At 51.1% G+C, this 12,664-nt stretch overlaps 1 protein-coding gene across 2 annotated transcripts in view; it reads left to right on the forward strand.

Annotated features, from left to right (window-relative positions):
• Nucleotides 1-12,385, forward strand: part of KCNJ6 (potassium inwardly rectifying channel subfamily J member 6) — a 136,733-nt gene extending 124,348 nt beyond the window's left edge. Inside the window, exon 4 of one of the 2 annotated variants that reach the window (XM_081138955.1) lies at nucleotides 10,343-12,385. In XM_081138955.1, the coding sequence (XP_080995081.1) occupies nucleotides 10,343-10,668 (326 nt within the window). In that variant the 3' untranslated portion in view covers nucleotides 10,669-12,385. The remainder of the gene's footprint in view (nucleotides 1-10,342) is intronic. The other variant, XM_081138956.1, reaches the window with a different exon arrangement.
• The last annotated feature ends 279 nt before the right edge of the window (nucleotides 12,386-12,664 follow it).

The following is a 12,664-nucleotide window of genomic DNA, read 5'->3' on the forward strand; positions in this document are numbered from 1 at the left end:
CTCAGTGAACGAAAACATTTTCAATCACCCAGGATCACTGAAGATGCCGTAAGTAGAACAAAAAGTCTTCATGATCACCTGGCACCTGTTTGCCTGGCAACTTGATCCACCCAGATTCCAGAATAGGACCAAGGACGCAGAGGCGAGGAGAGAAACGCCGCCACGGGAGACTCCACGTGTCCATTCACCCAACGTGGCGCATTTCAGCTGGTAACTGAGACTCGGCATGAACACGGACAGGACCTGCCTGTTTCCCTTCGAACAAGAAATCCTAACGGGCTCAGCTGACTCGATTCCCAGAGCAGAGGAGATTGGAAGCAGCGGGTGAAGAGAGGAGGCAGGTTTGCCGAAAGCTGGCTCGTTGGAAGCAGCGACAGTTGAGTCTGGCGCTGGGTGGGAGAAGCCCAGAGCTGTAAATTAAAGGCAAAAAGCCCAGATGCGAAGCTGTCTGGAACCACATCTGAGAGGAGGCAGCGCTCCTACCCCGCCTTGTAATCTCCGGAGGTCAGCTCTGCGTCGAAGGACAGATAATATTTGAGGCCTCAGCAAGATGGCATGAAATGAAAACCACTCTCAGTTATACACGGTGTTGTCTGTCTGCAAAGGACGGGGGAGCATTGCCACAATTTGGAAAGATTCTGGCCTCAACTGAGAGGGGTCTGTTTATTTATATTGCAATCTGAAGGAGGGGAACGTGGCCATATGAAAAATCCATCCTGTGGCATGTGATCCCACGTTAATGAAGTTTGGGTTGGGCCCAGCAGCGTTTTCCCCGCCCAGGCTGTCCCAGGCGAGGGCACTCCTGTTACGCTGTCTAACCAAAGCCAGCAACTGAAGCACTGCTGAGGGCCTGGGGCCGTTATTTTAATGGTGTACCTGACGGTGTCCTCAGCCCTAAGGGGCCTCTCTGTGTCCTAGAAGGATGCCCCTGCACCCTGCCCTTCTAGGACCCCTGGGTGCAAGCTCCCCGGAGTGAGCGAGCAGTGACCACTCTACTGGCTCACAACAGTCCCAGCTCCTAAAGGCCAGGGCTCAGAGAGGACAGCATGGCCCGGAGGACAGACCTCCTGCACCAGGCAGCTATGAGTGGCACCATTCATGAGTGACCTGGGCAGGCCTCACTTCCCTCAGGAGGGACCTTCACTTGGCAGAGCATTTCTTAGGAGCTCGGTCCGCACGCCTTTAGGGATGGCATGCACTCTGGGCCCTGCCCAGGCCTCCCCGCCTGCCCAGCACTCACGTTCACTCTCCCCTCTCTACCTGTCAGGTCTGTGTCCAGGCACCTGGGCGCACAGGAGTTCGAGGCCTGCATCAAATGCAAAGGTCCATGTCTACACTTGTGTCCTGCTTAGTCACTAACGAGAGGAGGGCGCGTGCAAGTCACAAATTAGAAACACCAGATTCGATGATATTCCTTAAGTCATGGTCCTTCTTTCCTTCCCACATGGCAGCCGCCTAATCTGCCACCTGCAGAGCCAGTTTGACTTGGGTGGTGAATCCCTTTTATTTGTTTCAGTCTAAAGTGATTTCGATTTTGCTGGCCGCTGACCTCAAATGTGTATAAAGGGAAAGCTTCTCCGAGCAGCCCAGGGCAAAGCCTTTTTATTGCCAAAAGGGAATCAACTTCTTGCTCCTGATTTCTTTAATTGTAACTTTAATGTTTTTACATTAAAAGTGAGACTTGCACATGGTTAAAAGTTAAAATAGTACAAGACAATATATAATGAAAAACACATCCTCTCCCACCCTCTGTTCCCGGTCCCGGCCCTGGGGAGAACCACTGCTCACAGTTGCTTGTATGCCTTCCAGACATGTCCACACACATGAAATACATATTTATATTTTATTACACAAACGGGAGCATACATTCTGCCCATGATTAATGTTTTTAAAATGTGACATAACCCAGCCGGTGTGCTCAGTGGTTGAGCATCGACCTAGGATCCAGGAGATCGCGGTTCGATTCCCAGTCAGGGCACATGCCCGGGTTGCGGGCTCGATCCCCCCACTGGGGATGGTGCAGGAGGCAGCTGATCAATAACGACTCTCTCATCATTGATGTTTCTATCTCTCCCTCTCCCTTCCTCTCTCTGAAATCAATAAAGGCATATTTAAAATATAAATAAATAAATAAAACGGGACATATACTATAAATCTTTAACACAGTAACATATTCTTTTAAACTGCAAAATAATATTCTGTTTTATGGATGTACAACCATAGAACCAGTGCTCTATAGATGGATATTTCGACAGCTTCCTACAATTTTTCTATAACCAGCAACATCACAAGGACTTTGATTTCCATAGGCTAGGTTCTTAGAAGTGGGATTCCTGGGGTAAAAGTGGGCATGCACATTTCACTTTTAAAGATGCTGCCCAGCTGCCCCCCCCGGGGGCTGCTGGTGTACAAGCCTCCCAGGGGGGGCGCACCTGCGGAAACACGCCTTCATTCCCTCTGGGTGCGGATGACTCCAGGCACAGCTGAGCATCTTTATGTATATTTATTGGTGTTTCTTTTCCTGCCCTGTGCCCATTTTTTCTAATGGATTTTTAGTCTTTTCATATCAATTTGGGAAGACTTATATAAAGGAAATTAGCCCTCTCTCCATTATAAGTTTTACAAATATCTTTCACAGCCTGTACTTGTCTCATGGCTTTCTTTGTTAGTTGTGGGGGTTTTTATCTTTTGCCTACAGAGTATTTTCTTTTGTGTAGTGAAACTTATCAGTAGTTTCCTTTGTGAGGTCTCAGTTTTATGCCATAGGAACGCTTATGTTTTGAGAATGTAGGAATAGTTTATGTCATGGAAATAGGCCTTCCCTATCCCTATATTGTTTAACATAAAATAATTCTTCTAAGTCTCCTTGTAGCCCTTTAAAAGTTGAACTTTTGTATTAAATTTATTGGGATGACATTGGTTAATAAGATCATATCGCTTTCAAGTGTACATTTCTACGATACATGATCTATATATTGCATTGTGTGCCCACCACCCTCAGTCAAATCATCTTCTATCACCATATACTTGGCCCCCTTTCCCCTTCACTGCCCCCAACAGCTGAACTTCCAGACTGAGATCTGTGATCCAGCTGGACTCGGCTGGGGGCCAGCTTGCCTTGTGCTCTGAATCACCAGCTGATTGTCCTACGCTGTTCACTCAATGACCCATTTCTCTCCACTGGCTTGAATGCTCATCAGCTCTGCACTCCGACCCTCATCAGCAAAAGAAAACAAAAGTCAATAAACACTCCTGACCTTTGGGTGATGGTGACTATGTCCAATATTAGCCTAAGCTCCCCTACACTGCCTCTGCCAACACAACAGTCACACTCGTTACTGTTGAAGTGTGTCACCCAAAATTCTTACGGCGAAGCCCTAACCCCTGGTACCTAAGAATGTGGCCTTATTTGGAAATAGGGCCATTGCAGGTGTAATTAGTTAAGATGAGGTCAGACTGGAGTAGGGTGGGCCCTACTCCAATATGACACTAATACGACTACTCCAATATGTGCACATTAAAAGGGGAAATGTGCACACAGACATGTGCACCAGGAGAACACCGTGTGAAGGAGGCAGAGACTGGGGGACTGCAGCAGAAACCAAGGGACACCACAGATGCCACCAAACCCTCAGAACCAGGAGAGAGGCCTGAGCTTCTCTCTGGTCCCATAAGACTTTGTACATACCACTCAAATTGCATTTAACACTTCATAATGTGAATTTCTAGCCTCCTTTAAAAGGAGGTATCTGTGAGAGTAAGACCTGTGGGCTGGGCAGACGGCAGGCACTCCAAAGGTGTGTGGGTGAGTAAATGGATGGACAGATAAGTGGATGGACTGTTGGCTGGACAGATGAATGAGTGGATGGATGGGTGAGTAGATGACTAGGTTGATGAATAGGTGGGTGGGTGGGTTTATGAGCAGGTGGGTGGATGGATAGATGGATAGATGGAGAGACATAGCTTCCGATCTCATGGAGCTTCCAACAGTCAAATAAAACTAAGGCTAACTATATATTCAGAAGAAATTTACTAAGGAAAAACGTTATGGAAGATAGATAGCCTGATTAGGATAAAACCATATGGAAGAAAAGCACAAATTTTTAATACAACAACAACAAAAGGGGGTGGGGGGAAGAAAGGGGCAGGAGAAGAACAGAAAAGGCACCGGTATTTTGCAAACCCAAGGATTTGGTTCACTGAGCAAAGTAGGGCTATTTCAGATTGTTTTTACTGATTTTCCCCCAAAGGATGGGAAATGAACTCTCTTGGCCGACTTGCTCTCCGGGTGGGCCACGGGCGCCTACGCATGCCCAGTGCGCAGCAGGATGGGGGGGCGCAGCCGCTCTCCCAGCTCCGAGCTGTTGCCATGGAAAAGCCATTGTCTCCCGAGCTGTTTGCCAGTGTCCTCCCCCCCCCAGGCTGCCACGCTGCAGCAGGTGGGAGCTTCCTTAGGCCCGGGGAGGGACGGGACCCGGCCACAGGGCAGTGGGCACTGCCCGCATCCTGGCATCTGGGGAGAGGGACTCAAACCAATTATGGATTTCTGCGTCTGCACAGTCAGAGCGCAGGAGCCCTGTCCCTATAGTCAACTGGAACCAGAACTGCAGTCACTCCTAATACGGTCTAGGGTCTCAGCACTGGGAACAGTGGAGGCCATGAAGGGATGCAGAGCCTCTGTGAGACCAAAAATCTCCAGCAACGCTGGCGGCCCCTCTGCTTTCTCTCGCTGCTCCTCGACCTTGGCACAGCCGACATGGGGCTTCATTGGGGTCCGTCCTGGGCTTTGCAGGGTGTTTTGCAGCATGTCTCTGGCCTCTACCCTCTAGATGCCAGTAACACCCTCCTCCTCCCCCAGCTGTGACAATCAAGTGTCTTCAGACATGGTCAGTGTCCCCAGGAGGGCAGAGTTGCCCCGCTGAGATCTGTCGCTCCGGAGGGACGCTGACCTCTCTGCCTTCCCCTTATTTGTTCATTCAGCCCCTTCGCCAATGTGCCGGCGCTGGGCAGACCTCAGCTGCCCAGCACCATCAGCACATCCACGGCCCTGGGCGCCCCCTCTGTGCCTTCCACAGGGCACTCTGTCCGAGCTCACGCACCAGGTGCCCGCTCCGGGCTGGTATCCAGTACGATGGCAGGCCCAGGGCCTGCCCTCAGGAGCTTAGTGCCCACCCTACCTACTCGACCAGGTGCTCCCCGAGGTCACAGCACACACGCCTGACCCAGAGCAGGGCCATCTCCTGGGGGAAGGCCCCTCAGCGCTCCCTCTCAGCTGCAGACCGCGGTCAGTGTCCCAGGCCGTGGACCCCACCAGCCTTGCTCACCCCCCTCAGACCGCAGGCCCTCCCATCGGTCCTCTGCCAGCACCCGTCAAGTTTTCTGGTGCCCACGAACCCCTGGGCTCGCAGCCTTGGATTTCACAGGCCTGGGTTCTGCGTTTCCTACCAGCTCCAGCTCCTCCTGCTGGCCTGGGGACCACGCTCAGGGGTGGAGGGCCAGGCTCCATGCAGAACATCAGACAGATGCACCCGCCGCCCACGGACATGGGCTCGTTCACCCTAAAGGTGACTCTAGCAATAGGAACTTGGGGGTCGGGGTAACACAGAGACAGACTAGGGGTAAATCTCCAAATCTCCTTCCCAGCACAAGGGTGTCTGCTCGCTGGTTTGAAATTGCTTCCAGGAGAAGCAAAGGCCCCTGGTGACCGCTCCGGCGGTGGCCCGTGGAGACACCCACTCCTACCACGCGCCCTCCTGGGGGCTGGAAGCTCGCTGCGGCTGGGGCAGAGCAGGGGCACCCAGGGACTAAGGCGGCCTCCCTCCCAGATCCGGGGTCCCAGGAAAGGGCGAGGCGCGGCCCCCCGCGGAGAGGCCGGGACCCAGGACCCCTGAGGCAGCCGAGGCGCCCGGCAAGGGCACCTTTCCTGCACGCGTCCGCGATCGCGACGGCACCCCGCGGGGACACCCGCTCCTCCGGCGCCGCGGCGCTGACCGGAGGCGGCGGCCCGAGCGGCCCCGGCAGCCAGGCGGGCGCGAGCGCCACCTCGTGGTGCAGCGGCCACACCGCCCGCCCCAGGCTGAAAAACACCCGCTAACTTTATTCCTTCCTTTCTGAGGTTTAATCTGTGTGGTACCTATGTCTCCGAGGCGTAACCATCATCTCTGAAAGTCCAGATAAAAGAAAAAGACTCTGGGGGTTGCACTGACCATTAGTGCAAAAGTTGACTGAGCACCGGCGGTTGTCAGACGCAGAACCTGGTCTGTGGCTCAAGAGCTCAGTCCAAGGGAGACGCTTAGAAGGTGCTGCGAAGGGTGTCCACGGAGTTAAGTCCAGAGCCCATGGCAGCTCCGGGCCGGCCTACCTGAGCCCCCGGGGAGGCTGGCCCCAGGCTCTCAGGACCTCCCCAAGTACTTCGGCTTTTGCTCTCAGAGGGGGTCGTGGAGGGGGCGGAGCAAGGAGTGATGAGATGTGATGTGCATGTTTAAAGTATCATCCGGCTGCAGTGTGGGCTGGGATGACCTATGTCCAGGTTTGCGTGGGACCGGGGAGTTCCTGGGCACGGTGGGACATTTCGTCTACCTGCCAGCGAGGCTCTGTAGGTGACACTGCTGGGCGCCCCCCTGCCCCTCTGGGTGGCTTCGTCCCCAGTCTTTCCTCTGCTCTTTCCCTCTTTCGTTCCTGCCTCTCTCTTCCTCCTGCCGCCCTTTCTCCCTCCCATCTTCTTGGCCACATTCAGACCTACCTGTTCACCCTAAAAAGTGTGTGCAGCATTGCCAGGGCTCAGGGTCACAGAGGATCTGTCCCGCGTAGAGGGGTGGCCACGGTCCCCCACCCCACAAGAGCTCAGTTGCCAGTGGGGGCATCCTGAGAGCCAGGCTCACTCTGAGATTTCTCTCCCCGTCGGTCACACCGTCCCGGTTCACATCCGTGACTTACTGGTGCGAGTTCACAGTCAGGAAGGGAACCTCACAGGTACACATTTTGCTGCGGGGCAGGGTCGTCTGCTCACGCCGCCGTCTCCAGGAGAAACTGGAATAAAGCAGAAAGCAGGCACTGCCTGGAACCCTGCTCGGAGCTCCGACTTCCCGCCAAGTTACGCCCTTAGAAAGCGGCAAGGACGAGGCAGGGAGCTCCGTGAACACATCTCGTTTGGAAAACGAGCTTGGAGTATCCCCAGCTCGGTTCCCAGCTAATGTAAAGCGGAGCACAGATTACTCATTTGGGGAGCGAGAGCAAGGAGTTTTATGTCTGAAATGTGGGAGCCAACATTCCTAGACAGATACTTCGTGTTTTGGGGGGTAGAATGGAGAGAGGACCAGCCTGGGAATCGGAGGGTCTACATGCGCCTCCGGCTCTGCCACCAGCCAAGTGGATGGTCTGGGACAAGCGGACACTGTCTCTGTTTCCCATTTGTAACAGGAGGAGTGAGGTGGCCTCCAAAGTCCCTTCCAGCCTGCATGAGGCAGGATTCTGTGCCACAGAGGATGTTTTGACCTCGACATCTGGGGTTTGCATCACCTGGGGTGCCCTATGAATAAGCACAGCATTAGGGTGCATTTTCTCCTTCCATCCATTCTGCAGGCAAGCAAAACAAAAAACCTCTCTCACCACCCACTTCTGCAGGGCTTTTAAACCACTGGAAAGTTGCACATTTTAGCAAATGAAAGCTCTCCCCAAGTGGCTGCGCAGCCGCAGAAACTCGCAGGGACCCGCCCACATGCGAACGCATTTCCAGGAGACCCAGGCTTTCTCACCCAAACTAAATTGCCACGTCCTGCGTGTCTTCAGGGACCAAAGGCTGCTGTCTCCCCGTTTAATTCGCTGTAGGTCCCGCCGTACGCGTGCGAGGCTCTGCTCTCACTTTTCCTTTCCACTTAATCCCTGAAATGAATGTCTCGGTCATGCCGTGGCTGCCGTGAAATCGGTTAATTGGGCTGGGAGTGCAGAGGGCTATGTCCACTGTCCACACTCGCAGCAATTCCGTCCCATGGGCAATAAGGGATAAATTAGAATAAGAGTCGCATATAGGAGGTGGCCCAAAAGGGGACGGAAGGGGTAGAGATGGGATGAGACTTTTCTGAATGTGTCCTGTTATGCTGACTTAATTTTTGAACCATTTTAAATCCTCAAATGAAGTACCAATAGGAACAAATGAACCTAAGTAGATATAAAATAGACAACACAGCCCAAAAGAACAATGACTGGAGTAGCTTGGACACAGTGCTTTGATGATCCCACCTCAGCGGGAATAGTCTCAGATTAGAAAGGGCATTTTTAATTTTGCCTCCCAGGTTTGTGGCTGATGGTGTCAAAAGAACAAAGAGCACCTGCGTTATAACAAAGGTGTTTTCTTCATATCAGACGAGGGGTCTGCGGCCCTCGCTTCCCCTCCGGGAGCAGCTCAGAGGACTCCGAAAGGAGAGTGGGCTTTGCGGAACAAAAGGAGGCAATCTTCAGGCAGCCCGACGGATGGCAGCCATTCGGTCGTGTTGGGAAGCGGGGAAGCTTCCTCACTGGCGGTCCAGTGCGCCTGGCAGTCTCTGCCTGGCCCGCTCTCTCCTGGCTCATCCCGGGGCTTTCCGGGCTGAGTAGAGTCACTACAGATTTTCCCGTGTCAACCTAAACCGCATCCGCTCCTCCACTGTGCGATCTGAGTCTCCCATAAACAAATCTCCTGTCGGTTACTGGGTGTGGTGATTCCCAAACGGTTTGTGCGCTTGAAGGCTAGAGCCAATGATAAACCTACAGGTGGTTGGGAACCCAGGTTCTCGCTGTTGGAGAAGAGACAGACACACAGCGTTGAGCAGACTGAAGACAAGTCCTGGAGTTTGCAATTCGATTTGAGGCAATCTCGTGATTTTGTTAAAAAGGTATGAAGGTTGCTTGGTGTCTCCAAGCAACTTCCTGAAGGGCTAGGGCCTCAGATTTGGTAAAGAACAAACACATTTGTGCAGAGGACAAGAGAAAAATGGGTGGGCTCAGGAGGAGAGCTGGTAGAAAGACGCAGTGGGAGGTGGCAGGGAGTGGTAACTGGGGTTAGGCAAATGCTGGGCAGGTGTGGTTGGCACCAAAGATCCAACACTCAGTGGCAGCATCCACACTCCATTTTATATTGTAAAATATCAGTGGGAGGCACTTATAGGAGTTATAAAGATCATAATTAACACACGGTTCCTCTTTCCAAAAATAAAAATAATAGTGTACTGGCTGAAGGCACAGGCTGTGGAGCCTGACTCCCTAAATTAGACCCTGGTTCCACTCTCACTGGTATTAGGCTGCTAAAGCTGGCACAATCAAGTACCACAGACTGGGTAGCTTAACCAACAGAAACTTATTTTCTTACAGTTCTGGAGCTAGAAGTTCCCAGATCAAGGTGCTGTCAGGGTTGGTTTCTGGTAGGGCCTCTTTGCTTGACTTGCAGACAGATGCCTTTTCCCTCTCCCCACGTGGCCTCCTCTCTGTGTGCACAGGACAGAGAGCTCTCGGGTGTCTCTTCCTCTTACAAGGACACCAGTCCTAGTGGATTAGGGCTCCACCCTCATGACCTCATTTAACCTTACTTACCTCCCTAAAGTTCCAACTTCCAGATACAGTCACGTTAGGGGGCTGGGGCTTCAACATATAAATTTTGAAGGCACACAATTCAGTCCATAACGCTGTGTGATCCAGGATAGTTAACTAACCTCTCTGCACCTTAGTTTGCTCATATGTAAGAGATCATAACAGCATCCATCTGAGAGGGCTGATGTAAGATTCGATGGTTGAGGCACATAAAGCATTCAGCACCCGGCATACAATAGACACGCAATAAACTGTTTATGACTTCATTCAATACTTAATTTGCGAATGTATCAACTACTTTGGTGAGAGTAGAATTAGGAGCACACATGTAGAATGCCTTTTTTAGACATTAAAAAATGCACATTTCAATTTGTTTTTGCAAAGCTGAAGGTGAATCTCACTGGCCCTCCAATATTTGGGCAACAGAAGAAGTTCAAGTGTTTATTGAAGGGATTTTTAACCTGAGCCTGAGGTGGGGCGCATTGTTATGTAAATGATGGCAGTTGGCTGAACCCACTGGAGGGGAATCATTCTCACACACTGCAGAGCACAGTGCCTCCTTCTGACTCGGGGCTCAGTCCCCAGCAGCGTTGTCCCACCAGAAGGCTCATAAACACAGTGCATGGCACTTGATTACTGCGCCAACCCAGGGCTGTTCTTCCTGAGAATGAGGACAGTGAAGGTGTCACCCTATACAGGTCACAGCTGCAGGCAGCAGCCCCGCACAGCTCACTGGGGGCCCACACTCACACTACCAAAGCCTCTGCTCTTCTCTCTGCAGGAATGACGTGCCAAGCTCGGAGCTCCTACATCACCAGTGAGATCCTGTGGGGTTACCGGTTCACCCCAGTCCTGACGCTGGAAGACGGGTTCTACGAAGTCGATTACAACAGCTTCCACGAGACCTACGAGACCAGCACGCCCTCCCTCAGTGCCAAAGAGCTGGCCGAGCTGGCCAGCAGGGCAGAGCTGCCCCTCAGTTGGTCCATGTCCAGCAAACTCAACCAACATGCAGAACTGGAGACAGAAGAGGAAGAAAAGAACCTCGAGGAGCAAACAGAAAGGAATGGTGACGTGGCCAACCTCGAGGATGAGTCCAAAGTGTAGTCCCCTGGCCGGGTGCCCCTCCTCCTCAACCTGTCCCCTGGCTGGGCACCCCTCCTCCTCAACCTGTCCCCTGGCCAGGCACCTCTCTTCCTCAACCTGTCCCCTGGCCAGGCACCCTTCCTCCTGTCCCACCAACCTGTCCCCTGGCCAGGCACCCTTCCTCCTGTCCCACCAACCTGTCCCCTGGCTGGGCCACCCCTTCCCCTGTCCCATCAACCGGTCCCCTAACCAGGCCACCCCTTCCCCCATTCCCCAACCTCTCCTTGTCTCTCATCCTTGTGCTTTCTGTCTCTTACTTTGTTCGTCCTTTATTTATATTTTATTTTGGCATTACCAGAAAAATCTTCAAGGTGTAAAATATCTACCTGCCCTCTCTCACTCAGATTGACGAGGTAGACATGGATTTGGTTAAGGTGAGAGGTGCCCTCATTGGTGGCCCAAGCCTGTCTCCTCCCTAAATACCACACGCCCAGCTCCTAGAGATCTAAGCTACTTACCTGCATGTGCTATACAAGCCAGATCACTCAACAGAGTGTGTCAAAGATGTGGCCTGGGATGCATGGTAGGTCTCCAGTGCCTATTCACCCCTGCAGTGAGACACAGAGCATAGCCCTCACTTTCACAGATCCCAACACAGTTCATCTCCAGGGCCAGGTGTTTGCCCCGTGTGGGCCTTGCAGGTGTAGGACCCAGGTGACGTAAAGACGAGACACTGTACATATATATATGCCTTATGTAATTATTTTCTTTTGCAGTTAGTAATAAAACCCAGCATGTACAAAAGTACTGTAGAACACAACTTCTAAATAATGTACATAGATATATAATTACTGTAGGTTTAGATATATACGTTTAGAAATAAGATGTAAAAAAAGAAAAAAAAAGATTCTCAATGTACAGTAGGTATTTCTGTTCCGATGTCTTTGTTTTCTGAATTTCTTTGGTCCCATTGACTGCTGGCCCTTTAGTGCATGGCCTTTGTTCTGTGTCCCAGACTGGCAGCCTGTTTGGGTACCTCACTGTTCCCTCGCTGATCCTTTTTATTGAATCTAACAAGCCATAGGTCTGGGGGAAGTTGGGAGGTCCAGTAGATGGCAAAACCCACCACCAATATACTGATATACTGTGAAATGTTTACAAACTGAGGTCTCTTTTTTAAGATAACAAGGGCCTCACTGACTAGCCTGGGGAAGAATTCCAGGAGGACATTCTCTGGCATGTCACCAATGACGTGTTTATGTTTTTCACATGAGTTTGCTCACCCTTCTTAGTACAATAGTTTGGAAAACATCTTCTACAAAACCACTGATTCTCCAGTTGTTCCATTCTGTAATCGTGAGGAACTACAGACTATTGCAATGAGACATGGCAAGTGAGCGGAAGATGGTTGGGTCTAAAGCCATGAACTTCATGAAGGCTCGTAGTATCTTTGACCTCACACACTGACTTTATCTGGCACTCTTCCTGACCCAGGGGCTTATCCATCGACTTCTTCCATTGTTATTTATTCCTGTTCTTTTATTATTATGAAATGACCAGAATTCAGAGTTCAATGATTACACCAACAATCTTGGTAACTAAGAAATCTCTTAAGAGTATGCCACAGCTTAGAAATAAAATCCAAAGTGTCTCTCAATCAAAAGAAAACAAAAAACTTCAGCCTTAATTTACCTTAATCTGCAAAGAATGTAGAAAGAGAGAGCGAAAGAAAGAGAGCAAAGAAGGAAGGAAAGAAGGGAGAGAGGGACAGGAGAGAGGTATTTTGTACTGAAAACCTAAATTTCAATATAAAAATTTTTTCAAGTAAAAAAATGGAAGAGATTCTTGGACAAAATGTCAAGGGCAGGTGGAGATTTTGCACTGTAATAGGTCTTTCACATTAATTTTACAATTTTCAACTGTTCCCTAACGCAGTCACCCATCATAAGTATCCACTGGCTGGATTCAAGTTCATTTTCAGCTGCTGCAGCTGTGCTGTTTGAGGCTTTGCACCATG

This window comes from Miniopterus schreibersii (assembly GCF_964146895.1).
Source record: "Miniopterus schreibersii genome assembly, chromosome: 5".
NCBI lineage: Eukaryota > Metazoa > Chordata > Mammalia > Chiroptera > Miniopteridae > Miniopterus > Miniopterus schreibersii.